General features: G+C 42.2%; 1 protein-coding gene across 2 annotated transcripts; it reads right to left on the minus strand.

The window, feature by feature from the left end:
- Positions 1-944: 944 nt before the first annotated feature.
- Positions 945-27,008, minus strand: LOC115230183 (HAUS augmin-like complex subunit 3). Of its 2 annotated transcripts, none has more exons than XM_029800394.2 (11): positions 26,943-27,008; positions 22,134-22,245; positions 20,588-20,767; positions 18,520-18,671; positions 16,925-17,056; positions 14,117-14,291; positions 12,602-12,754; positions 11,203-11,302; positions 9,819-9,975; positions 4,728-4,908; positions 945-1,306 (listed from the first exon to the last, which is right to left on the minus strand). In XM_029800394.2, the coding sequence occupies exons 1-11, from the start codon at positions 26,945-26,947 to the stop codon at positions 1,172-1,174; spliced, it is 1,482 nt and encodes a 493-aa protein (XP_029656254.1). In that variant the 5' UTR covers positions 26,948-27,008; the 3' UTR covers positions 945-1,171. The 2 variants fall into 2 exon arrangements, with proteins under 2 accessions (XP_029656254.1, XP_029656253.1); XM_029800393.2 differs by having other exon boundaries at positions 946-1,306; positions 18,520-18,674.
- Between the last annotated feature and the right edge of the window lie 698 nt (positions 27,009-27,706).

Genomic DNA, 27,706 nt, shown 5'->3' on the forward strand with positions numbered 1-27,706 from the left:
GCTGTTTATCTTGATATGAGATCACCATGTAGCACACATATGGTTACGATGCATGTGCCTTGTGTACCATCATCAGACGGGTAGTCATGATGGGTATACTGGGCTTCGTATATTTTACCCCAGTGTCATTTTGATGGCATGCGCTGCTCTCTCACTCAATAATAATAATAATCTTTTTTAGTGAAGGCACAAATCACAGCGCATACCCAAGGCACACAGAGCTGCACTCAGTAGTGAAAGTGAAAGCACTTCAACAATTCTGTTGATTCTATCAGCCTGTTTCTAACTGAGGCCCAGGACCAGCTAATTTTAGTAAAAGAGGTGCAATTGACTAGTATCTTTATTTTATGCCTCTTGAAAGGGTGAAGGGCAAAGTTGGCCCGGATGTGATTTGAATTCAGAATGTAAGAAGTCAGAAGAAACAAAATACCACAAGGCATTATTTTTACGAATGATTTAAAAAAAACAACAAAAAGGTAAAGTTATCTTCTCCAGTCATGCTAACTCATAGGGGCCGGTTTCCCGGTTTCCATAACATACATATTCTCCACTTGGAAGGGACGCAGGTCTGTCGCATGGTTAGTCATTTTTGCCAGCTGAGTGGACTGGAGCAACACAAAATGAAGTGTTTTGCTCAAGAACGCAATGCACTGCCTGGTCCAGGAATTGAAACCACAATCTTACGATCAAGAGTCCAACACCCTAACCACTAAGCTACGCACCTAATCATTCAGCCAAACCATCACCTTTTTTTAAAAAAACATTTCTAATTTATGCACAAGGCCAGCAATTTTGAGGGGAGGGTATTTAATTATTTATTTAATTAATTATATGAATGCTGATACATACATACATATATATATATATATATATATATATATATGCATAAAGATGTGTATACATACACAAACACACATGTACACACACACACACTCACATATATGTACACATACATACTCGTATATACATAAACATACACATACATGTGTATAAGAACATGCACACACTCATACATATACACATACAAACATGTACACGTACACACACACACATACATATACAAGACACCGAAAAGACGATTCCTTGAAATTTGATTTCGGTCAACATCTTCACCTGACCTCGCGCGATCCCCTGCTATGCCAATGCACGCAGAGGTCAAAGGTCAAACATTTTACTGGGCTATCTTTTTGGCTTCCACTCGTGATTCCACTGTCTTGACACACTGCTCCAGCTTGGTCGGGTTTGTGTGGAAATACACAAACAGCTCTCTCTCCTGTTCCAGAAAGGGATCTGCTTTGCAACGGACCTGGAAAACATAATAATAATAATAATAGAAGTCATGTTCTGTATACATGCGTGTGTGTGTGTGTGTGTGCGCGAGTCATGTTGGACCGTTAGCTCCTACACGCATTTTTTTTCTCTCCTTGTTTCTTTTCTGTGTATCTTTCTGTTGAAGAGCGTAGGCTCGAAACGTAAAAGACTTGTTTTATTTCTATTCCTGGGCGCCATACTAATACAATTGTTTGTTTGTACTCCACCTGCCTTCGTCTTTGGTTTATTTTCGTAAACCTGCCTTCGTCTTTTGTTTATTTTCGTAAACCTTCCCGTTATATATATATGTGTGTGTGTGTGTGTGTACACTTTTTTTTATCCAAGGGGAGGCAATGCGAGCAACAACCACAGGAACGTCACAAAATTCAATGATAGACCCAACACATAAAAATCTTGACATTAAATGATATATATAATATATATATATATATATATATATATATATAATTTATATCTAAACAGTCCGACATTTAAAAATATTTTTTAATCCAGTATCATATACAAATAAAAATATAAATATAAATATAAATTTTGCATATAACACGCTTAAAACTGTTATAAGAGAAATAAGTACAATGATAATAAAATAAAAATATGGCATATCAAAAGACGAATAAAATTCGTGTGTATATATATATATATGTATGTGTATATGTATGTGTGTGCGAGTGTGTATATATATATATATGCATGTATGTATGTGTGTGTGTGTGTGTGTGTGTGTGTATGTATGTATATATATATATATATATATAGAGAGAGAGAGTGAGAGAGAGAGAGAGAGAGAGAGAGAGACCAAAGTGTACATACGCTGCTGTATTTTTATATATGAAATATACAAAAATAGGACAAGAATGCAAAACATCCAGATAATTAGGTGATACAAAAAATAGGACAACAAAACATCTAGACAGACGATACAAAGAAAACAAGGACAGGTCATTCGGAGTTTTCTTTCCTCAATCAAATTCCAGAAACCAGCCAAAATTGCAAAGATAATCTGGAACTCGACTGAGGAAAGAAAACTTTGAATGACCCGTCCTTGTTTTCTTTGTATCGTCTGTCTGGATGTTTTGCTGTCCCTTTTTTGTATCACCTAACTGTCTAGATGTTTTGCGTTCTTGTCCCATTTTTGTATTTATATATATATATATATATATATATATATATATATACATACACATAACATCATCATTATCATCATCACTTCTTAACGTCTATCTTCCATGCTGGATGGTTTGACAAGATCTGCTAAGCAGCTCTGTTGCCTGTTTTGGTATGATTTTTATATTGGGCGAGCTGGCAGAATCGTTAGCATGCCTGGCGAAATGTGAAGCCATATTTCATCTGCCATTACATTCTGAGTTCAAATCCCGCCGAGGTCAACATTGCCTTTCATCTTTTCGGGGTCGATAATTGACTTAATCCGTTTGTCTATCCTAGTTTGTCCCCTCGTGGGTAATTAAGAAACATATATTGAATGCCCTTCCTAATGCCAACCACTTAGCAGAATAGACTAGGTGCTTTTCACATGACACCAGCAATCAAGAAGATCTGGTTTGGCATGGATTTTACAGTTGGATGCCCTTCCAAACACCAGCCAGATTACAGTGTGGACCTGATGCTTTTTACATGGCACCAACACTGGCAAGATCAAATAAATAGAGGCTCTTTTGCTTTGCACATTGCATCAGGTGTCATTACACTGTGCTGCGTCGACTGGGCCTGAAATTTGTAGGGAGGGGACTAGTTAACTATATCGACTCCGGTGGGCAACTGGTGTTCATGTCATCGACCCCGAAAGGATAAAAGGCAAAGCTGACCTTGGCGGAATTTGAACTCAGGATGCAAGGACAGATAAAATGCCACTAAGCATCTTGCCCAGCATGTTAACGATTCTGCCAGGTTGCCACCTTAATAATAATAATAATAATAATAATACAGATGAATGGATTCTATGGTATATCTACAAATATTTCATTAAGAGATTTTATTGTGACATAGGATCATACAAGTAGACATATACAGACAAGCCAAAAGTCATAAGATCATGCAATATGTAACATGCAATCTCCCAACTCTTCAGGGTATACCATAATTAAAACAGGTAAATAATGCTATCCTGCTGAGGCGAAGTTATTACATTAAAGAGCCACTAAGTATTTTGTTTGACGTGTCAATAATTCTACCAGTTTGACACCTTAACCATTTTGATACCAACCCAGCTGAAACCGGCTCTGGCTCTGTAGTACAAATGTCTTGTTTACATAAGTTTTGAATTAAAATCTTCCACCAAACCTTAGTCACAATTTATGTTCCTAACACAAGCTGAATGATAACTAAGTTATTTTGCTAAATTCTTTGCTATATTTAAGATTAATTGAAAGACACACAGAGCATCTCAACAGAAATACGGTAACAAAAAGGTTAAGAAGAAAAATAATCAGCAGAAGATATGAGAGAAGGAGACCTCAATGAGGTCACTCTATATACTAGAAATAATAGCCTAAATTTTCTTCAATCCACACCCTTCCAACTGCTTCTAATGTCTATTTTCCCAAATGTAGAGATGTGTACCCTTTCGATACCAACCCAGTTGAAACTGCCTCTGGGCTCTGTAGTACAAATGTCTTGTTTTCAAAAGATTTGAATTAAAATCTTCCACCAAACCTTAGTCACAATTTATGTCCCTAACACTAGCTTAATGATAACAAAGTTATTTTACTAAATTCTTTGTTATATTTAAAGCAATTGAAAGAAACACAGAGCATCTCAACAGAAATATGGTAATAAAAGTGTAAAAATATATAATAGAGAAACAATTCTTAACCCTTTTGTTACCAACCTGGCTGAAACCAGCTCTGGCTCTGTTGTACAAATGTCTTGTTTTTATAAGTTTTGAATTAAAATCTTCCACCAAACCTTAGTCACAATTTATGTCCCTAACACTAGCTTAATGATAATGAAGTTATTTTACTAACTTCTTTGTTATATTTAAAATTAATTGAAAGAAACACAGATCATCTTAACAGAAATATGGTAACAAAAGGGTTAAAATATATAATAGAGAAACAATTCTTAACTCTTTTGTTACCAACCTGGCTGAAACCACCTCTGGCTCTGTTGTACAAATGTCTTGTTTTTATAAGTTTTGAATTAAAATCTTCTACCAAACCTTAGTCACAATTTATGTTCCTAACACCAGGTTAATGATAACTAAGTTATTTTACTAAACTCTTTGTTAAATTTAAAATTAATTGAAAGAAACTCAGAGCATCTCAAAATATATGGTAAAGAAATTGTTAACGAAGATAATAATGATGATGTTGGCTATCATGATGATTGAGGTTAATAACAATAAATAAAAAAAATAGAAGAAATAAACAAAGAGTCACCTTTCTGGTTTTAAATTCAAGAGCAATGCCTTCCAGTTTCTTATACAGGACAGCCAAATTGTCATTCAGTTTTGAAAGGGTCTCGTCAACATCCATTGGTGTCACTAGTACAGTATTAGGGATCCCTTGGTGCTGGGATTCATGGTAAAGTTGATGAATTCCCTTCTGAATAACGGTATTCCTGGACAAACAGACAGTGTTGATTAAGCCTTTAGCATTTAAACTGGCCATACCAGGCCCAAATATCCAACAGGTTTTATGCTCAAACTGGCCAGATCCAGCCTATCACGCACATCTTACAATGTCATTTTAAAAATGAGCAATCACATCTTCCAAAATCTCAAAGCTATCAGATAGATCATCATCATCATCATCGTTTAACGTCTGTTCTCCAAGCTAGCATGGGTTGGACGGTTCGACCGGGGATCTGGGAAGCCAGAAGGCTGCACCAGGCTCCGGTCTTATCTGGCAGTGTTTATACAGCTGGATGCCCTTCCTAACGCCAACCACTCCGAGAGTGTAGTGGGTGCTTTTTACGTGCTACCTGCACAGGTGCCAGACGAGGCTGGCAACGGCCACGGTCAGGCCCAAATATCCAACAGGTTTTATGCTCAAACTGGCCAGATCCAGCCTATCACGCACATCCTACAATGTCATTTTAAAAATGAGCAATCAACATCATCATTGTTTAACGTCCGTTCTCCATGCTAGCATGGGTTGGACGGTTCGACTGGGGATCTGGGGAGCCAGAAGGCTGCACCAGGCTCCAGTCTTATCTGGCAGTGTTTCTACAGCTGGATGCCCTTCCTAACGCCAACCACTCCGTGAGTGTAGTGGGTGCTTTTTACGTGCTACCTGCACAGGTGCCAGACGAGGCTGGCAACGGCCACGGTCAGGCCCAAATATCCAACAGGTTTTATGCTCAAACTGGCCAGATCCAGCCTATCACGCACATCCTACAATGTCATTTTAAAAATGAGCAATCAACATCATCATTGTTTAACGTCCGTTCTCCATGCTAGCATGGGTTGGACGGTTCGACTGGGGATCTGGGGAGCCAGAAGGCTGCACCAGGCTCCAGTCTTATCTGGCAGTGTTTCTACAGCTGGATGCCCTTCCTACGCCAACCACTCCGTGAGTGTATGGGGTGCTTTTTACGTGCTACCTGCACAGGTGCCAGACGAGGCTGGCAACGGCCACGGTCAGGCCCAAATATCCAACAGGTTTTATGCTCAAACTGGCCAGATCCAGCCTATCACGCACATCCTACAATGTCATTTTAAAAATGAGCAATCAACATCATCATTGTTTAATGTCCGTTCTCCATGCTAGCATGGGTTGGACGGTTCGACTGGGGATCTGGGAAGCCAGAAGGCTGCACCAGGCTCCAGTCTGATCTGGCAGTGTTTCTACAGCTGGATGCCCTTCCTAACGCCAACCACTCCGTGAGTGTAGTGGGTGCTTTTTACGTGCTACCTGCACAGTGCCAGACGAGGCTGGCAACGGCCACGGTCAGGCCCAAATATCCAACAGGTTTTATTGCTCAAACTGGCAGATCCAGCCTATCACGCACATCCTACAATGTCATTTTAAAAATGAGCAATCAACATCATCATTGTTTAATGTCCGTTCTCCATGCTAGCATGGGTTGGACGGTTCGACTGGGGATCTGGGAAGCCAGAAGGCTGCACCAGGCTCCAGTCTGATCTGGCAGTGTTTCTACAGCTGGATGCCCTTCCTAACGCCAACCACTCCGTGAGTGTAGTGGGTGCTTTTTATGTGCCACCTGCACTGGTGCCTCAACTGGTTTTGTGTCCAAGGGAGGAAAGGCATGCATAAGTGGGCTGGGCTCACTTGTCCTGCCTGGTCTTCTCACGTACAGCATATTTTCAAAGGTCTCGGTCGCTGGTCATTTCCTCAGTGAGGCCTAAAGATAGATGCGCGACTATTTTAAAACAATCATCATCATCATCATCATTGTCGCTTAACGTCTGCTTTCCACACTGTCACGTTCGGACAGTCTCACTGAAGACTGGCACGCCGGAAGGCTGTACCAGGATCCAATCTGATCTGGCAAGGTTTCTATAGCTGGATGCCCTTCCTAACGCCAACAACTCCGAGAGTGTAGCGGGGGCTTTTTACGTGAGGTCCAGTCAGGTGGTACTGGCATCAACCACACTCGAATGGTGCTTTTTACGTGCCACCAGTACAGGAGCCAGTAAGGTGGCACTAGCAACAACCCACGCTTGAATGATGCTTTTTACATGCCACTGGCATGGGTGCCAGTCAAGCGACACTGGCAACGATCATGCTTGAATGGCGCTTTTTACGCGCCACCGGCACGGGTGCCTGTCAGGTCAACTTTGCCGAGGTCAACTTTGCCTCTCATCCTTTTGGGGCTGACTAATTAAGTACCAGTTACGCACTGAGGTCAAAGTAATCGACTTAGTCCCTTTGTATGTCCTTGTTTGTTCCCTCTATGTTTAGCCCCTTGTGGGTAATAAAGAATTAGATATAAGCAACTGACAAAATATCGCCCTCCACTGTTGCAGTGGCTTATTGAGTTTGCTTTCACGTCCATTTTCCCATGCTGGCATGGGTTAGATGACTATTCCACAGGGGCTTTGTTTTACAGTTGATTGCCTTTCCCGTCGTGAGCCCTTACTTGTTTTACAAGTAAGGGTTTTTCTTTCATGTATCTCTTAAGGTATGAAGTGAGCCGAGGACTTGGCAACAGGAGAAATGACAAAAGCAATATCACTGCTTGCAGATCAGTGATTTTTGAAGATGTACAAATGTAAATGAAAATGTAGACAGGTGCCGGGTTGGCTGTGTAGTAAGAAGTTTGCTTTCCATCAGAAGTCTTGCTCATATCTCATTCTGGCTTAGATTCTATGACTGGATATCGTCATAGAATACCAACCTATTTCTTTACTACCCACAAGGGGCTAAACACAGAGGTAACAAACAAGGACAAACAAACGGATTAAGTCGATTACATCGACCCCCAGTGCGTGAGATGACAGAAACGTTAGCACGCTGGGCGAAATGCGTAGCCGTATTTCGTCTGCCGCTACGTTCTGAGTTCAAATTCCGCCGAGGTCGACTTTGCCTTTCATCCTCTCGGGGTCGATTAAATAAGTACCAGTTACGCACTGGGGTCGATATAATCCACTTAAACCGTTTGTCTGCGCTTGTTTGTCCTCTCTGTGTTTAGCCCCTTGTGGGTAGTAAAGAAATAGGTACTTATTTAATCGACCCCGAAAGGATGAAAGGCAAAGTCGACCTCGGTGGAATTTGAACTCAGAACATAGCAGCAGACGAAATACCTATTTCTTTACTACCCATAAGGGGCTACACACAGAGAGGACAAACGGATTAAGTTGATTATATCAACCCCAGTGCATAACTGGTACTTATTTAATCCGAAAGGATGAAAGGCAAAGTCGACCTCGGTGGAATTTGAACTCAGAACATAGCAGCAGACGAAATACCTATTTCTTTATTACCCATAAGGGGCTACACACAGAGAGGACAAACAAGGACAAACGGATTAAGTTGATTACATCGACCCCCATTGCGTAACTGGTACTTATTTAATCCGAAAGGATGAAAGGCAAAGTCGACCTCGGTGGAATTTGAACTCAGAACATAGCGGCAGATGAAATACCTATTTCTTTACTACCCATAAGGGGCTACACACAGAGAGGACAAACAAGGACAGACAAACGGATTAAGTCGATTATAACAACCCCCAGTGCGTAACTGGTACTTATTTAATCGACCCTGAAAAGATGAAAGGCAAAGTCGACCTCGGCAGAATTTGAACTCAGAACGTAGCGGCAAACGAAATACCGCTAAGCATTTCGCCCGGCGTGCTAACGTTTCTGCCAGCCACTTTACAGAGAGGTTACCATGCCCTCAACCAAAGGATAAAGATCCTTCTCGAGTTCCGTAGGCCTGTTGCGTATATATTCCCCCACCTGGATAGGGTGCTAGTCCACCACAGGATTACTCATTTTTGCCAGCTGAGTGGACTGGCGCAATGTGAAATGAAGTGCCTTGCTCAAGAACACAATACGTTGCCCGATCCAGGAATTGAAACCACAACCTTAGGATCATGAGTCCAAAACCCCCTAACCACTTAGCCACGCATCTCCACACTAACACAATGATAGGGACAAGACAAACACACGTCTCTGCTCACTTGCCAGTTCTACACACACACACAGATACATACATACAAGTGATCATTACCTGCGTCGCCTTACTGGCACTTGTGCTGGTGGCACGGGATAAAAAAATTCGATCGAGGTCATTGCCAGTGCCGCTGGACTGGCTCCTGTGCAGGTGGCGCGTAAAAGGCACCATTTGAGTGTGGCTGTTGCCAGAACCACCTGACTGGCCCTCGTGCCGGTGGCACGTAAAAGCACCCACTACACTCTCGGAGTTATCTTCATTGCCAAGACTAATGCCTCACTTGACACACACAAATATATACATACAAACAAATGATTATATGTGAGTGTATATAAATATGTGTGTGTTTATGTATATTATCTATAATCCATGTGAATATATATATATATACATATATAGTATGTATGTCTATGTATGTACATCATATATATATATATATATATATGTGTGTGTGTGTATGTATGTACACACACAGACATACATACTATATATATATATATATATATATTCACATACATTATAGATAATATACATAAATACACACATATTTATATACACTCACATATAATCATATATACTTATTCTTACATATCCCGTGCCGGTGTCACATAAAAAGCACCCACTACACTACACTCTCGGAGTGGTTGGCATTAGGAAGGGCATCCAGCTGTAGAGAATCTGCCAGATCAGGTCGGAGCCTGGTGCAGCCATCTGGTTCGCCAGTCCTCAGTCAAATCGTACAACCCATGGTAGCATGGAAAGCGGATGTTAAACAATGATGATGATGATGATGATACACACACACACAGACAGACACACAATCATATTTACATACAGGAAAATGGTGTGAGATATATATATACACCCCACACACCACAGGAAGATACTCACATTTTCTGCAGCTTCATTTCACGCTGCTGCTCGAGCTTCTGCAAGTCGTCGATAACCTTATTTGCAGTGGCGTGCAGCGACTCGGCAACACCTTTCATCCTTGCATTGTCAATGTACAGTAGATCTGCAGCGTTGTCAATGTCATCAGAAATTGTAGCTGAAATGAAACAGATAGGGATATATATATATACTAGCAGTATCGCCTGTCATTGCTCAGGTTTGTAAGGGAAATAACCATATGAGCATTTTTAGAGAGTTACTTCCTTTATATAAACCAAGCAAAAAATGCATTAAAAATGTGGAAAAATGATGGTAAATTTTTTTTTAAATCGTAGACTTATCGTAGACGAGCGCTAATACCCAGAAGGGCTCGATATGAATCACGACTATAAGATACCCGCTTTTGGTTAAACTGCACCGCAAAATGTGGGAGTAGTTAGGAATCTAAATCGGAGTAGACAGACACACACACAACTTCAGTTTTATATATAAAGATATATATATATATATCATCATCATCATCATCATTTAACGTCCGCTTTCCATGCTAGCATGGGTTGGACGGTTCAACTGGGGTCTGGGAAGCCCGAAAGCTGCACCAGTCCAGTCAGATCTGGCAGTGTTTCTACAGCTGGATGCCCTTCCTAACGCCAACCACTCCGAGAGTGTAGTGGGTGATTTTATGTGCCACCGACACAGGTGCCAGACGAGGCTGGCAAACGGCCACGCTCGGATGGTGTTTTTTATGTGCCACCGACACAGGTGCCAGACGAGGCTGGCAGACGGCCACGCTCGGATGGTGTTTTTATGTGCCACCGACACAGGTGCCAGATGAGGCTGGCAAACAGCCACGATCGGATGGTGTTTGTTACGTGCCCACAGCACGGAGGCCAGTCGATGCGGTACTGGCTACAGCCACGTTCGGATGGTTTTCTTGTGTGATATATATATATGTGTGTGTGTGTGTGTGGAGATGCAATGGCCCAGTGGTTAGGGCAGCGGACTCGCGGTCGTAGGATTGCGCTTTCGATTCCCAGACCAGGCGTTGTGAGTGTTTATTAAATTTCCACGAGGCTCCAGCAGGGGATGGTGGCAATCCCTGTTGTACTCTTTCCCCACAACTTTCTCTTACTCTTTCTTCTGTTGGCCTGGTCGCTTAGCCAGCAGGGTGGTGTCATTTGAAGGCTAAAACACTGCAAAGCGGATTGTGATCAGCGATGTGTAGCAACGTCTGATAGCCTGGTCGATCACGGTGATATATAATATATATATATATATATATATATATAGTGAGAAAGGTGCAGGAGTGGCTGTGTGGTAAGACTCCCTGCCCCCACTGCCATTTATACACTCCCGCTTGCTCCCAAGAATCAGATAAACTTACCGCTGGTGAGAATGGTTTTCAAGTTTTTCAAGAATTTGTTCTTGTAAGACAATGCATTCTTTGCTTCTACATTTGCCATGGTGTAGTTATCTAGGAGAGCCTACAGAAGAAACGAAAAAAAAAGTCAACAAAACACAATCTCTATGTGTGTATGTATATGTTTGTGTGTATCGCTACTGACCTGAATTCACACAATAACACCCAGTAAAAAAAAGAAAAAAAACATTGGGAAAGGCGCAGGAGCGGCTGTGTGGTAAGTAGCTTGCTTACCAACCACATGGTTCCAGGTTCATTCCCACTGCATGGCACCTTGGGCAAGTGTCTTTTACTATAGCCTAGGCCGACCAAAGCCTAGTGAGTGGATTTGGTAGACGGAAACTGAAAGAAGCCCGTCATATATATGTATGTGTATATATATATATATATTTTTTTTTTTTTTTTTACTTGTTTCAGTCATTTTGACTGCGGCCATGCTGGTGCACCGCCTTTAATCGAGCAACTCGACCCCGGGACTTATTCTTTGTAAACCCAGTACTTATTCTATCGGTCTGTTTTGCCGAACCGCTAAGTGACGGGGACATAAATACACCAGCATCAGTTGTCAAGCGATGTTGGGGGGGACAAACACACACACGCATATATATATATATATATATATATATATACACATATATACGACGGGCTTCTTTCAGTTTCCGTCTACCAAATCCACTCACAAGGCTTTGGTCGGCCCGAGGCAATAGTAGAAGACACTTGCCCAAGGTGCCACGCAGTGGGACTGAACCCGGAACCATGTGGTTGGTAAACAAGCTACTTACCACACAGCTACTCCTGCACCTTTATATATAAATAAATAACTAGATCCCACAGACAACCGAACTTTCACGCACCCTCTATATATATATATATATATTATATATATATAAGAAATTAAAAAAGGAAAATATGCACTCTTTACATAGTTTTAATATAAATTAAATATATTGTATAATTAAATATATATATAAATATATTAAAACTATGTAAAGAGTGCGTATTTTCCTTTTACAATTTCTTATATACATTACAACTCACCAAGTGGGGATAATCGAAATTCCTCTTTTCTGTTACTATATATATATATATGTCTGTGTATGTATGTATGTGTACGTGTGTGTATATGCTTATGTGTCTTTGTTTGTCCCCCAACATCGCTTGACAACCGATGCTGGTGTGTTTACATTCCCGTATCTTAGCGGTTCGGCAAAAGAGACCGATAGAATAAGTACTGGACTTACAAAGAATAAGTCCCGGGGTCGATTTGCTCGACTAAAGGCGGTGATCCAGCATGGCCGCAGTCAAATAACTGAAACGAGTAAAAGAGTATACAAAAATTCCAAAGTAATGCCATTCAAATTACCTGCCTAGACTTGCTCTGGCTTTTCATCGTGGACAGCGCCATGTAGACCGAAGTTAGCAAATGGTGCAAGTTGAGCTGGTTTTCATTTTCAACTTGGCAGCAAGTGGAGACGAACTCATATCGTGCTTTCTGCAACAAGACCTGTTCCAGCACCTGAGGAAATTTTTAAAGAGAACGAAACAAAGAAAATCCAACATTCCTGACTTTAGAGATTGGCCATAATAACAGAAAAAAAATAAATAACCGTTTTCTCACAATATTTCTGTTGAAATATGTAGCGGGAGAAATTGATTATGAAGAATATTATAAAATATCGGAATCAGTAGTTGTAATGATAAAAATTTGTTGTTATAATTGAATACTGTAGGATGTGAAAGATGAACAATGCATGATGTTTTAACCCCTTACCCGGCAGAAACGAATATATACGTTTTGACCGAAATCGTTTTTTTTCTATCTCTGGCGAGTTAACTCGTCAAAAGATAGACTCACCAAATTGACAGCAAACGAGTTCCTTCGTCTAAAAACGGGTTAACTCGTTTCTGCCCAAAGCGGTAATTTAAAATCAATATTATTGAATTAAAATTCATAATAAATAAGGTTTGAAATATACCTCGAAATCACCATTCAAAACATAGTAAAATAAAACAATTAAATAATATGTCTGAAAAAATACATTTATTTTCAAAATAATTGTTGGGTAAGGGGTTATGGAAATATTTATTTACTGTTACATTACAATACCTTGCCTCGACTGGCAGGTTATGTTAAATCCAAAAGCATGTGAAGTAAAGTTTGTGTTTTTGTCCTCTTCAGTGTTTAGTAGTAAATACAGAGAGAGATAGAATGATGTTGTAAGAGAACAGAATTAGAGCTAGTGAGAGTTGTAGGGTGTGGGATGTTGTCTCACAGTTGCTGACAGTAAACTTTATTTTTCACTCTGACCAAGGTTCTAGCTGGTCAGCCAGAATCTGTTGTCACCGAAGTGACTACCTGGTTGAGTCGTCACCATGTGACAGGACTCGAGTCGTCACCGACTGTGACTAACTGATTTTTGTTTGGGCTGTGCTTACTTTTATAACTAACCAGAATGATAGACATATCATTGAGAACAATAGATTTAGTTGGTGGTCTTGTTATCTGTATTCCAGCTTTTGGTGAAGTAGAAGAGGTTAGAAAGGGTCAAGTGGTGAAGACATTGTTTCGGCCTAGCTAAAAGCATCTGAAAAATGTAAAACTGCTGTCAGAAAAACCATTGTTCCACCGCAGGAAAAGTTCTGTTGCAGTGTTAATTTAAATTTAGCTGTGGTACACTCTGTAAAGTGGTTGGAGACAGGAAGGGCATCTGGCTATAAAAATCACACCAAAGCAGACAACTGGAGCCTGGTGCAGCCCTCAGGCTTCCCAGCTCCTATCCAACAATCCAACCCATGCCAGCATGGAAAGCAGATTTTAAGTGATGATTGATGATGATGCTGATTACCCAGCAACTAAAAAAAAAACCCCCATACCCACCTGGTTCAGCTGGTCCAGATAGTGTTCCTTCCGAGCCAACTTCAGGCCATAATAACAATCCAAAATCTTGTTCTCTTGACGTAATCTGTTCTGCTGGATGAGGGGCAGAAGATCATTCTTAAACAGATTAACTATACTTGAACTGGATCGCAGTTTCTTGGCATCTTCTTTTAGTCTGAAATATAGTAGGAATTTATGAGTATCTATCAATCTATATAATATATATATACATATTACACACACACATATATATATATATACACACATATTACACACACACACACACATATATATATATACACATATTACACACACACACACACATATATATATATATACACATATTACACACACACACACACACATATATATATATATATACACATATTACACACACACACATACATATATATATATATATACATATTACACACACACCACACATATATATATATATATATATACACATATTACACACACACACACATATATATATATATATATACACACACACACACACATATATATATACACATATTACACACACACACACACACATATATATATATATACACATATTACACACACACACACATATATATATATACACATATTACACACACACACACACACATATATATATACACACATATTACACACACACACACATATATATATATATATATATATATATAATTATATACTCTTTTACTTGTTTCAGTCATTTGACTGCGGCCATGCTGGAGCACCGCCTTTAGTCGAGCAACTCGACCCCGGGACTTATTCTTTTGTAAGCCCAGTACTTATTCTATCGGTCTCTTTTGCCGAACCGCTAAGTGACGGAGACATAAACACACCAGCATCAGTTCTCAAGCGATGTTGGAAGGGACAAACACAGACACACAAACATATACACACACACATATATATATATATATATATACGACGGGCTTCTTTCAGTTTCCGTCTACCAAATCCACTCACAAGGCTTTGGTCGGCCCGAGGCTACAGTAGAAGACACTTGCCCAAGATGCCACGCAGTGGGACTGAACCCAGAACCATGAGTTTGGTTAGCAAGCTACTTACCACACAGCCACTCCTGCGCCTATAGGGTAAAATTAATTAATTAACCAATCAATTAATAATTCTACCAAGTAGTCAGTACGTTAAAAAAACCTTTTTAGGTGAATTATACAAAATATTCTATAATTATATACATAATTATAATCAGGGGTCAGCTAAGTGCCTTGCCACATACTGAATTAGAAATAGATGCTAATGTCTTTTCAACTACCATAAAAATCTCCGAGACAATAACACACTTTTTTATGTAGGTAATAAGAAAAATGATGAATCCACATGACTTCGGTTAATCAGACACGTTTTGAATTTTTTGTAAAGCCTGGTACATATTCTATTGGTTCTTTTGCTGAACCGCTAAGTTACAGAGACATAAACAAGCCAATATTGGTTGTTGAGCAGTAGTGGGGGACAAACACATCATCATCATTTAGCGTCCGTACTCCATGCTAGCATGGGTTGGACGGTTCAACTGGGGTCTGTGAAGCTGGAAGGCTTCATCAGGCCCAGTCAGATCTGGCAGTGTTTCTACGGCTGGATGCCCTTCCTAACGCCAACCACTCCGAGAGTGTTGTGGGTGCTTTTTACGTGCCACCCGCACAGGTGCCAGACAGAGCTGGCAAACGGCCACGAACGGATGGTGCTTTTACACGTCACCGGCACGGGGGCCAGGCAAGACTGGCAACAGACATGAACGGATGGTGCTTTTACGTGTCACCGGCACGGGGGGGGCCAGGCAAGCCTGGCAACGGACACGAACGGATGATGCTTTTATGTGCCACCAGCACGGAGGCTAGACGGGGCGGCGCCGGCAACAAGCACGATCGGATGGTTCGCTTAACCACAGCTGCAATTTCACAATAGATATTCTTTTATTCTTTTACTTGTTTCAGTCATTTGACTGTGGCCATGCTGGAGCACTGTCTTTAGTCGAGCAAATCGACCCCAGGACTTAGTCTCTGTAAGCTTAATACTTATTCCATCGATCTCTTTTGCTGAATCTTTAATGTCTGTCAAATTTAATGCTAAATAATTATAGCTTTTGAAATGCAACAACATTTTGTAAACAAATTTTGGAAGCGTCAGATATGTTTCATATTTTACTTTGCGTCCCCAAAGTCTATCCCCTCCTCACCGTGGCGGGGACACTGGCAACGGGTAGTGTCAGAGCTATGCCGTCGGGAACTTCGGTCCCTGGTAGGGCCACCCAAGTTTCTGCTTCGGCAACGGCGGCTCCTCGGTCATTCTGTCCCTGCGTCTGCGGACAATCTGCGGCAAACAGGATGTCTCCACATGCGGGATTGTTGGGGACTGCTTGTGAATTCCATATTCCCACGAAACTTCTTCTATGAATTCTCAAAGGCCTCGAGGGTGCTAGAAGAAGCCGACTCAACCCGCTCAGGGTGAATGTCGCCACAAGTACAAGTAAGTAAGTATATTTTACAGACAAATGAAAGAAAAGGCAAGGAACACATTTAGTAAGGAGTTACACTGCTTTTGCATGATATAATAATAATAATAATAATAATAATTGTGTACAGTGCTCAGGTGCACTACAACTCATCTAAAGTGTATATATAATCAGGTGTAGTTTCGGCGGATTTCGGAAAGCATGAGGGCCTTAAAGGATGCAGTGTCATGGCAGTCCACCAAGATCATAGCACAAAAAGAAAAAAAACAAACTTAATGACTGGGAGAGAATACAGAGAATGTAAAAGTGAAACTCACTTTGCTTGATAAATCCAGTTGATCTTCCTCTCCCGTAACGCTGTTAGCTTCACCTCCAAAGCACGTTTAGAGGCTGTTGTGTACTCGTGATTGATCTTGGCAGTAATTAACGACCTCTCGCTGTTTGGATAACTAATTAACGAAACAAATAAAGAAACAGGAAGAAATAAACGAACCACAAGTTAATGTCAACAGGTCTGCGATCAACTTTTATTTTTTACTTGTTTCAATCATTTGACTGCGACCAAGCTGGGGCAGTGTCTTGGAGAATTTTTAGCTGAATGTATTGACATCAGTATTGTGGTGAACTGCTAAGTTACAGGAATGTAAACACACCAACACTGGCAGACAAACACAAAGACACACACAAATATATATATATAATATATATCACCGACTAGGCTATCAGATGTTGCTACACATCGCTGGTCACAATACACTTTGCATTGTTTTAGCCTTCAAATGACGCCACCGCGCTGGCTAAGCGAGCAGGCCAACAGAAGAAAGAGTGAGAGAAAGTTGTGGCGAAAGAGTACAGCAGGGATCGCCACCACCCCCTGCCGGAACTGCGTGGAGCTTTTTAGGTGATTTCGCTCGATAAACACTCACAACGCCTGGTCTGGGAATTGAAACCGCAATCCTATGACTACGAGTCTGCTGCCCTAACCACTGGGCCACTGCGCCTCCACACACACACACACATATATATATATATAACAGGCTTCTTCCAATTTTCACCCACCAAATTCACTCACAAGACTTTGGTCAGCCTGAGGCTATAGTGCTGATGTCACGTAAAAAGCCCTGGTACTGGTCCACGTCAAAAGCACAGGTATTTGTGCCATGTCAAAAGCACAGGTGATGATGCCACGTGAAAAGAACTGGTGAGGGTGCCACGTAAAAAGGAGCTGGTGAGGGGTGCCACGTAAAAAGGACAGGTGCTGGTGCCATGTAAAAAGCACAGGTGCTGGTGCCAATTAAAAAGCACAGGTGCTGGTGCCAATTAAAAAGCACCCAGTACACACTTGTAAAGTGGCTGGCATTACAAAGGGCATCCAGCTATAGAAGCAATGCCAGAACAGACAGTTGGAGCCTGGTGCAGCCCCCAGCCTAACCAGTTCCTGTCAAACCATCCAGCCCATGCTAGCATGGAAGAACGGACATCAAATAATATTAATGGTGATGATAATGATGTTTAGGTTACTCTTTTACTTGTTTCAGTCAGTTGACTGCGGCCATGCTGGAGCACCGCCTTTAGTCGAGCAAATCGACCCCGGGACTTATTCTTTGTAAGCCCAGTACTTATTCTATCGGTCTCTTTTGCCGAACCGCTAAGTGACGGGGATGTAAACACATCAGCATCGGATGTCAAGCAATGCTAGGGGGACAAACACACAGACACACAAACACAAACACATATATATATATACACATATATACGACAGGCGTCTTTCAGTTTCCGTCTACCAAATCCACTCACAAGGCATTGGTTGGCCCGGGGCTATAGCAGAAGACACTTGCCCAAGATGCCACGCAGTGGGACTGAACCCGGAACCATGTGGTTGGTTAGCGAAAAAATAAAAAAGCCAACTTACATGTTGCAAATTCGTCGGATTTCTTTGTTGATTGTGTCAGTCATATTTTCCGATGGTCCCCGGATCAAGGAAATCTCTGGTCTGGGGATCCCGAGTAAATCGAACCTGCTTTTGATGTTGTCCTTGTCTGAGCTGAAGCTGAATTTCTCCAACTGCTGCCAACAGGGGACATTAGGAAAAGTGGGGAGAAAATATAATTAGGGGGTCTGTTTATATCGTTATGAGGCTGGGGGAAGGGCAGCAGGCTGTCGGAATCGTTAGTACACTGGATGGAATGCTAAGCAGTGTTTTGCCTGTCGCCATGTTCTGAGTTCAAATTCCGCTGAGGTCGACTTTGCCTTCCATCCTTTTGGGGGTCAATGTAAATGACTAGTTCCTTCCCTCAAAATTTCAGCCCTTATGCCTATAGCAGAATGGATTATTATTATCTATTTCTTTACTACCCACAAGGGGCTAAACACAGAGAGGACAAACAAGGACAGACAAACGGATTAAATCGATTATATCGACCCCCAGTGCGTAACTGGTACTTATATAATTGACCCCAAAAGGATGAAAGGCAAAGTCGACTTTGGTGGAATTTGAACTCAGAACATAACAGCAGACGAAAAACCTATTTCTTTACTACCCACAAGGGGCTAAACACAGAGAGGACAAACAAGAACAGACAAACGGATTAAGTCGATTATATCGACCCCCAGTGCGTAACTGGTACTTATTTAATCGACCCCAAAAGGATGAAAGGCAAAGTCGACCTCGGCGGAATTTCAACTCAGAAAGTAGCAGCAGACGAAATACCTATTTCTTTACTACCCACAAGGGGCTAAACACAGAGAGGATAAACAAGGACAGACAAACAGATTAAGTCGATTATATCGACCTCGGTGTGTAACTGGTACTTAATTTATCGACCTCGAAAGGATGAGAGGCAAAGTCGACCTCGGCGGAATTTGAACTCAGAACGTAACGGCAGACGAAATACCGCTAAGCATTTCGCCCGGCGTGCTAACGATTCTGCCAGCTCACCGCATTATGGATTATTATCATCATCATCATCATCATCATCATCGTTTAGCGTCCGTTTTCCATGCTAGCATGGGTTGGACGGTTCTACTGGGGTCTGTGAAGCCAGAAGGCTTCATCAGGCCCAGTCAAATCTGGCAGTGTTTCTACGGCTGGATGCCCTTCCTAACGCCAACCACTCCGTGAGTGTAGTGGGTGCTTTTTACGTGCCACCCGCACTGGTGCCATCATTATTAAGATGCTGAGCTGGCAGATTCGTTAGCATGCTTTTTGTTTTCAATCAGTAAGTGTTATTTCCCATTTGCTTGTCTAGAAATCAAAGGAAGTGACTACCATTCCCTTCACGCTTTGCTTTTATGAGCTGGACATGAACGTTTTAAAACTGACCCATTTTACACTGCATTTCAGACAGATTCAATGCTGAGCTGCTGAAGACAAAATATCTTTTTAGCAAATATTCTGCTCAATACCACAGATTTCCTTGTTGTCTTTGTTCAATAAGTGCTATTTCCTATTTGCTTCTATCTAGAAATCAAAGGGAATGACTACCATTCCCTTCACACTTTGCTTTTATCATCTGGACATCAATGTTTTGAAACTGACCTATTTTTCCATTACATTTCAGACAGATTCAGCTCTGAGTTGCAAAAACAGAAATATCTTTAGAGTAAATATTCTGCTCAATATCAAAGATTTGTTTGTTGTCTTTCGTCAGTAAATCTTATTTCCTATTTGCTTCGATCTAAAAATCAAAAGAAAGGACTACTATTCCCTTCAAACTTTGCTTTTATACCACTAAACATTTCGCCCGGTGTGCTAATGTTTCTGCCAGCTCGCCGCCTTATACCTATGGTAATATTCATTCTACTCTAGACGAAATACCGCTAAGCATTTCACCTGTCGTGCTAACGTCTCTGCCAGCTCGCAGGAAAAATTAGCCATTTTCCATACTCTCTAGGAGTAAGCAAACAGGAAATAACAGTAGCTACCCAAGGACAAAAATCATGTTACAAAGTGTAATAATAAACGAGACCAGGGCACCTACCTGCATGAACTGCTTTCTGAAGAAACCATCTATTTCAGAAGAAAACTTCTCCTCGACATCATAGTAGTCGCCTAGCTGTAGATGAGAGAAGTAGTGGAGCTGGCTTCTGTCTTTCGATGGCTGCAGCTGGTCTGAGATTGCCTGGACGGTCTTCACCAATTCTAGCACAGATTTGTTCATCTGTAATATCAACATAATAATATATGAAGGAATGAATGGGGTACAACCTTGAAGGGTTTGGTCCCCTCGTGGCCACAAAATAACCTCAGAACTCCCACCCCTATTTTTATGTATACTCTTTTACTTGTTTCAGTCATTTGACTGCGGCCATGCTGGAGCACCGCCTTTAGTCGACCAAATCGACCCTGGGACTTATTCTTTGTAAGCCCAGTACTTATTCTATCAGTCTCTTTTGCCGAACCGCTAAGTAACGGGGACACAAACACACCAGCATCGGTTGTCAAGCAATGCTAGGGGGACAAACACAGACACACAAACACACACACGCATATATATATATATATACATATATACGACAGGCTTCTTTTCAGTTTCCATCTACCAAATCCACTCACAAGGCTTTGGTCAGCCCGAGGCCATAGTAGAATACACTTGCCCAAGGTGCCACGCAGTGGGACTGAACCCGGAACCATGTGATTGATAAACAAGCTACTTACCACACAGCCACTCCTGCGCCTATAAATATTATATAAATATTATATAATTTGTATACAATACACAGCCACTCCTACGCCTATACAATAGGCATAGGAGTGGCTGTGTGGTAAGTAGCTTGCTTACGAACCACATGGTTCCGGGTTCAGTCCCACTGCATGGCACCTTGGGCAAGTGTCTTCTACTATAGCCTCGGGCCAACCAAAGCCTTTTGAGTGGATTTGGTAGATGGAAACTGAAAGAAGGCCGTCGTATATATATGTGTGTGTGTGTTTGTCCCCCGAACATTGCTTGACAACCAATGCTGGTGGTGGTGCTCCAGCATGGCTACAGTCAAATGACAAACAAGTAAAAGAATACCGTATTTTAACGAGTATAAGGAACCCTTTTTTGTCAAAGATTAGTTGAAAAAAATATGGGAGTTTCTTATATATGGATAGTATTATAATCCCTTACAAACCCCCCTTTTTCCAAATTTCAAGATCCCACCAAAGTTAGGGGGTTCCTTATGCACATGGGTTGCCTATATATGTTAAAATACGGTAAATATATATATCATCATCATCGTTTAGCGTCCGCTTTCCATGCTAGCATGGGTTGGACGGTTCAACTGGGGTCTGGGAAGCCAGAAGGCTGCACCAGGCCCAGTCTGATCTGGCAATGTTTCTACGGCTGGATGCCTTTCCTAATGACAACCACTCCGTGAGTGTAGTGGGTGCTTTTTACGTGCCACCTGCACAGGTGCCAGACGAGGCTGGCAAACAGCCATGATCCGATGGTGCTTTTTACATGCCACCGGCACAGAGGCCAGGCGAGGCTGGCAACATGAATATATATATATATATATATATATACACAAATATGTACATACCATGTGTGCATCTTCATAACAGGTTTGCTCAGCTTTGGTGTAGTCATCCTGGGCCTTCTCAATCAAGACATGAGTTTTGGTGATGCGTGCTCGAATCACAGAGTTCTGTTGCCTAGAAACAGAAAAAAAAAAAACCCATCAACTTTCATCAAGGAATTTATACCACATCTTATTCTTCACTACTATTTTCAAATATTCTAATGGTTTTGATGGTTTTGTATACTCACTGGATATTTTCTTTAACACATATACAGGGTGTGGCAGAAATAGCTCCCAGATTAAGGCGGCAAGCTGGCAGAGACGTTAGCACGCCGGGCGAAATGTTCAGCAATATTTCGGCTGTCTTTACGTTCTGAGTTCAAATTTCGCCAAGGTCGACTTTGCCTTTCATCCTTTCAGGGTCAATTAAATAAGTACCAGTTATGCACTGGGGTCAATGTAATCGACTTAATCCATTTGTCTGTCCTTGTTTGTCCTCTCTGTGTTTAGCCCCTAGTGGGTAGTAAAGAAATAGGTATTTCGTCTGCCGCTACTTTCTGAGTTCAAATTCCGCTGAAGTCGACTTTGCCTTTCATCCTTTCGAGGTCGATTAAATAAGTACCAGTTATGCACTGGGGTCAATATAATCGACTTAATCCGTTTGTCTGTCCTTGTTTGTCCCCTCCGTGTGCAACCCCTTGTGGGCAGTAAAGAAATAAGAAATATCTCCCAGTTTTTAAACTTTCACCTATGTGTTGCTAATGAACTTATGCAAGTGCCAATGGTGTTTTCATTTAGCTAATGAACAAAAACTGTAACACTTTGTTTAAACAACAGTAAAATTAATTTTTCATAAATGTTGTTTCTTTTTCCTTTTGTCAACCTTTCAAATGTGGGAGGTATTTCTGCCGCACCTTGCATGTACGCATCCATATACATTTCATCATCATCATCATCATCGTTTAACGTCCGTTCTCCATGCTAGCATGGGTTGGACGGTTCGACCGGGGATCTGGGAAGCCAGAAGGCTGCACCAGGCTCCGGTCTGATCTGGCAATGTTTCTACAGCTGGATGCCCTTCCTAACGCCAACCACTCCGTGAGTGTAGTGGGTGCTTTTTACGTGCCACCTGCACTGGTGTCAGGCGAGGCTGGCATCGGCCACAGTCGGATTGGTGCATTTTACGTGCCACCTGCACGGTAGCCAGTCGAGGCGGCACTGGCTTCGGATGGTGCCTTTTACGTGCTACCGACACGGAAGCCAGTCGAGGCGGCGCTGGCATCGGCCACGATTCGGATAGTGCTTTTTACGTATCTCCAGTCCAGGGGGGGGGTCCTGGCATCTGCCGGGTGCCAGTCATAGGATTGGTTCAATTTCGATTCCGTACAGACAAATACATTTAGAGACACTGCTGAGACCCCCTTTGGTCATGACTGACCATGGGATTTCACCTAGAAAGTTACCTTCCCAGGCACAAGTCTTCGGTTGAGATTAAATAATATAAATTTGTCCTATTGTGGGACTGAACCCGGACCCATGTGGTTGGTAAGCAAGCTACTTACCACACAGCCACTCCTATGCCTACCTTGTAGCTACATGCATCGATTTTTCATTTGTTTCAGTCAAGTCCCTCCAGCCATGCTGGAGCACTTCTTTCAAGAATTTCTTTCAGTCAAATGAATTGACCGCAGTACATATTTTTCGAAGCCTGGTACTTATTCTCTTATACTCTTTTGCCAAACCATTAAGTTACAGGGATGTAAACACACTAACACCGGTTGTCAAATGATGTTGGGGTACAAACACCGACATTACGTTATCAAAGAAGCTTGAGAGGCGGTTGGATGGAACCTACACTCGCCTCCTTATGAGAGCTCAAAATCTCTCGTGGAAGTGCCATCCAACCAAAGTACAAATATATGGGAAACTACCACCTGTGTCATCTCTTGTGAAAGGTAGAAGAGTCCAGTTTGCTGGACATTGTTGTAGAGCTGAACACGAGGTAATTTCTACTCTTCTCCTCTGGAAGCCATCTGCTTGCGATACCAGAGGGCGCACACTCTCCTACCCTGATGTAATCTCCAGGATACAGGCATCCAGCAACAGACCTCTGTAATGCTATGATGGATCGTGAAGTCTGGCGTAGCATGGTAAATTCCATGTCTGTCGACCACATGGTCGAACAATGATGATGATGATATATATATATATACATACATACATACATATCATCTCTTGTGAAAGGTAGGAGAGTCCAGTTGCTGGACATTGTTGTAGAGCTGAAAAAGAGGTAATTTCTACTCTTTTCCTCTGGAAGCCATCTGCTTGCGATACCAGAGGGCGCACACTCTCCTACCCTGATGTAATCTCCAGGGATACAGGAATCCAGCAACAGGACCTCTGTAATGCTATGATGGACCGTGAGGTCTAGCATAACAGTAAATTCAATTGTCTCGACCATGGTTGAACAATGATGATGATGATGACATATATATATATCATCATCGTTTAACATTCACTTTCCATGCTGGCATGGGTTGGGGTACAAACACCGACATTATGTGTGTGTACGTACATATATATATATTATCGTCATTTAACATCCACTTTCCATGCTGGCTTGGGTTGGACGGTTTGACTGAGGGCTGGCAAGCCAGAAGGCTGCACCAGGCTCCAATCTGATCTGGCAAAGTTTCTATAGCTGGATGTCCTTCCTAATGCCAACCACTCCAAGAGTGTAGTGGGTGCTTTTATATACCACCGACATGAGGGCCAGTCAGGTGGTACTGGCATCGACCACTTTCCATCTACCAAGTCCATTCACAAAGTTTTGGTCAGTCCGAGGCTCTAGGAGAAGAATCTAGCATGAGGTTCCACACAGTTATTTTTTATATATATATATATACTCTTTTACTTGTTGCAATCATTTGACTGCGGCCATGCTGGAGCACCACCTTAAGTCGAGCAAATCGACCCCAGGACTTATTCTTTGTAAGCCCAGTACTTATTCTATCGGTCTCTTTTGCCGAACCGCTAAGTAACGGGGACATAAACACACCAGCATCAGTTGTCAAGCAATGCTAGGGGGACAAACACAGACACACAAATACACATATATATATATATATACACATATATACGACGGGCTTCTTTCTGTTTCCGTCTACAAAATCCACTCACAAAGCATTGGTCGGCCCGGGGCTATAGCAGAAGACACTTGCCCAAGATGCCACACAGTGGGACTGAACCCGGAACCATGTGGTTGGTAAGCAAGCTACTTACCACACAGACACTCTTACGCCTATATACATATATACGATGGGCTTCTTTCAGTTTCCGTCTACCAAATCCACTCACAAAGCATTGGTCGGCCGGGCTATAGCAGAAGACACTTGCCCAAGATGCCACGCAGTGGGACTGAACCCGGAACCATGTGGTTGGTTAGCAAGCTACTTACCACACAGCCACTCCTGCGCCTATATGTATATATATATAATGTATATATATATATATATATATATATATATATATATATATATATATAAATTCTTATAATTATGAGTAAAATTATAATTAAGGTTCAGCAAAAAATTTGCTTCACCACATACTGAAATTTAGAAATAGCAACAAAAATTATTTAATTTTACCCTTTATTATTATATATCTAAATATGTATATATTTATGTATCTGTGTGTATGTTTCTCCCCAAACACTGCTTGATAACCGGTGTTAGTGTGTTTACATCCCCGTAACTTAGCAGTTTGGCAAAAAGATACTGATAGAATAAGTACAAGGCTTAAAAAATATAAGTACTGGGGTTGATACGTTCAACTATAAAATTGTTCAGAGCGATGCCCCAGCCTGGTCATGTTCCAATGACTGAAACAAGTGAAAAACAGATACATACTCACATGTATAGCCCGACAGAGAGAGAGAGGGAGGGAGGGAGAGTGAGAGCTGCTGAGATAAGATGATGACACAAATAAATTATCATCGTTTAGCATCCACTTTCCATGCTAGCATGGGTTGGACGGTTCAACTGGGGTCTGGGAAGCCTGAAGGCTGCACCAGGCCCAGTTTGATCTGGCAATGTTTCTATGGCTGGATGCCCTTCCTAACGCCAACCACTCCATGAGTGTAGTGGGTGCTTTTTACGTGCCACCGGCACAGGTGCCAGACGAGGCTGGCAACGGCCACGATCGGATGGTGCTTTTTACGTCCCACTGGCACGGGGGCCAGGCGAGGCTGGCAACGGCCACGATCGCATGGTGCTTTTTATGTGCCAACAGCACGGGGCCCAGGCAGCTGGCAACGGCCATGATCGGATGGTGCTTTTTATGTGCCACCAGCACGGGGCCCAGGCGAGGCTGGCAACGGCCACGATCGCATGGTGCTTTTTATGTGCCACCAGCACGGGGCCCAGGCGAGGCTGGCAACGGCCATGATCGGATGGTGCTTTTTATGTGCCACCAGCACGGGGCCCAGGCGAGGCTGGCAAACGGCCACGGACGGATGGTGCTTTTTATGTGCCACCGGCACGGGGCCAAGGCGAGGCTGGCAATGGCCACGATCGGATGGTGCTTTTTACGTGCCACCAGCACGGGGGCCAGGCGTGGCTGGCAATGGCCACGATCAGATGGTGCTTTTTACATGCCACCGGCACGGAGGCCAGTTGGGGCGGCGCTGGCAACAGCCACAGTAAGGCGGTGCGGGGGCCAGGTGAGGCTGGCAATGGCCACGATTGGATGATGCTTAAATAAATAAAATGAGTATGTGTGTGACGGGGGGCATACATGCACGGATTTACGTATGCGTGCAGATATACTTACTCCATTGGTATCTTGCTTTGCAGTAGATTGTCCTTCCTCTTCAGACAAAGCTCCAATTCCTCATCACTGCAAAACAAAAACGATCAATTAAATTTAGACATTTGAAACCTCAAACGAAACATATTTTTTTTCCTCTTTTCTCTTTCTCTACTGCTATTTCTAGCAGGTCAAGATACCATGTAAATGTCTCTCCCCACCTCACCCCATTCGCTTATACATATTCTTTTATTCGTTTCAGTCATTTGGCTGCGGCCATGCTAGAGCACCGCCTTTAGTCAAGCAAATCAACCCCAGGACTTATTCTTTGGAAGCCTAGTACTTATTCCATTAGTCTCTTTTGCTGAACCGCTAAGTTACAGGGAACGTAAACACACCAGCATCGGTTGTCAAGCAATGTTGGGGGTACAAACACAGACACACAAACATACACACACACACACACAAACATATATATATATATATATATATACAATGGGCTTTTTTCAGTTTCCATCTAGCAAATCCACTCAAGGCTTTGATTGGTCCGAGGCTATAGTAGAAGACACTTGCCCAAGGTGCCACGCAGTGGGAATGAACCCGGAACCATGTGGTTGGTAAGCAAGCTACTTACCACACAGCCACTTGTGTGCATATACAAAGTTTCTATAAATATATAGGCGCAGGAGTGGCTGTGTGGTAAGTAGCTTGTTTACCAACCACATGGTTCTGGGTCAGTCCCACTGCGTGGCATCTTGGGCAAGTGTCTGTACTATAGCCTCGGGCCG

This window comes from Octopus sinensis, unplaced genomic scaffold, assembly GCF_006345805.1.
Source record: "Octopus sinensis unplaced genomic scaffold, ASM634580v1 Contig14793, whole genome shotgun sequence".
Classification (NCBI taxonomy): Eukaryota; Metazoa; Mollusca; class Cephalopoda; order Octopoda; family Octopodidae; genus Octopus; species Octopus sinensis.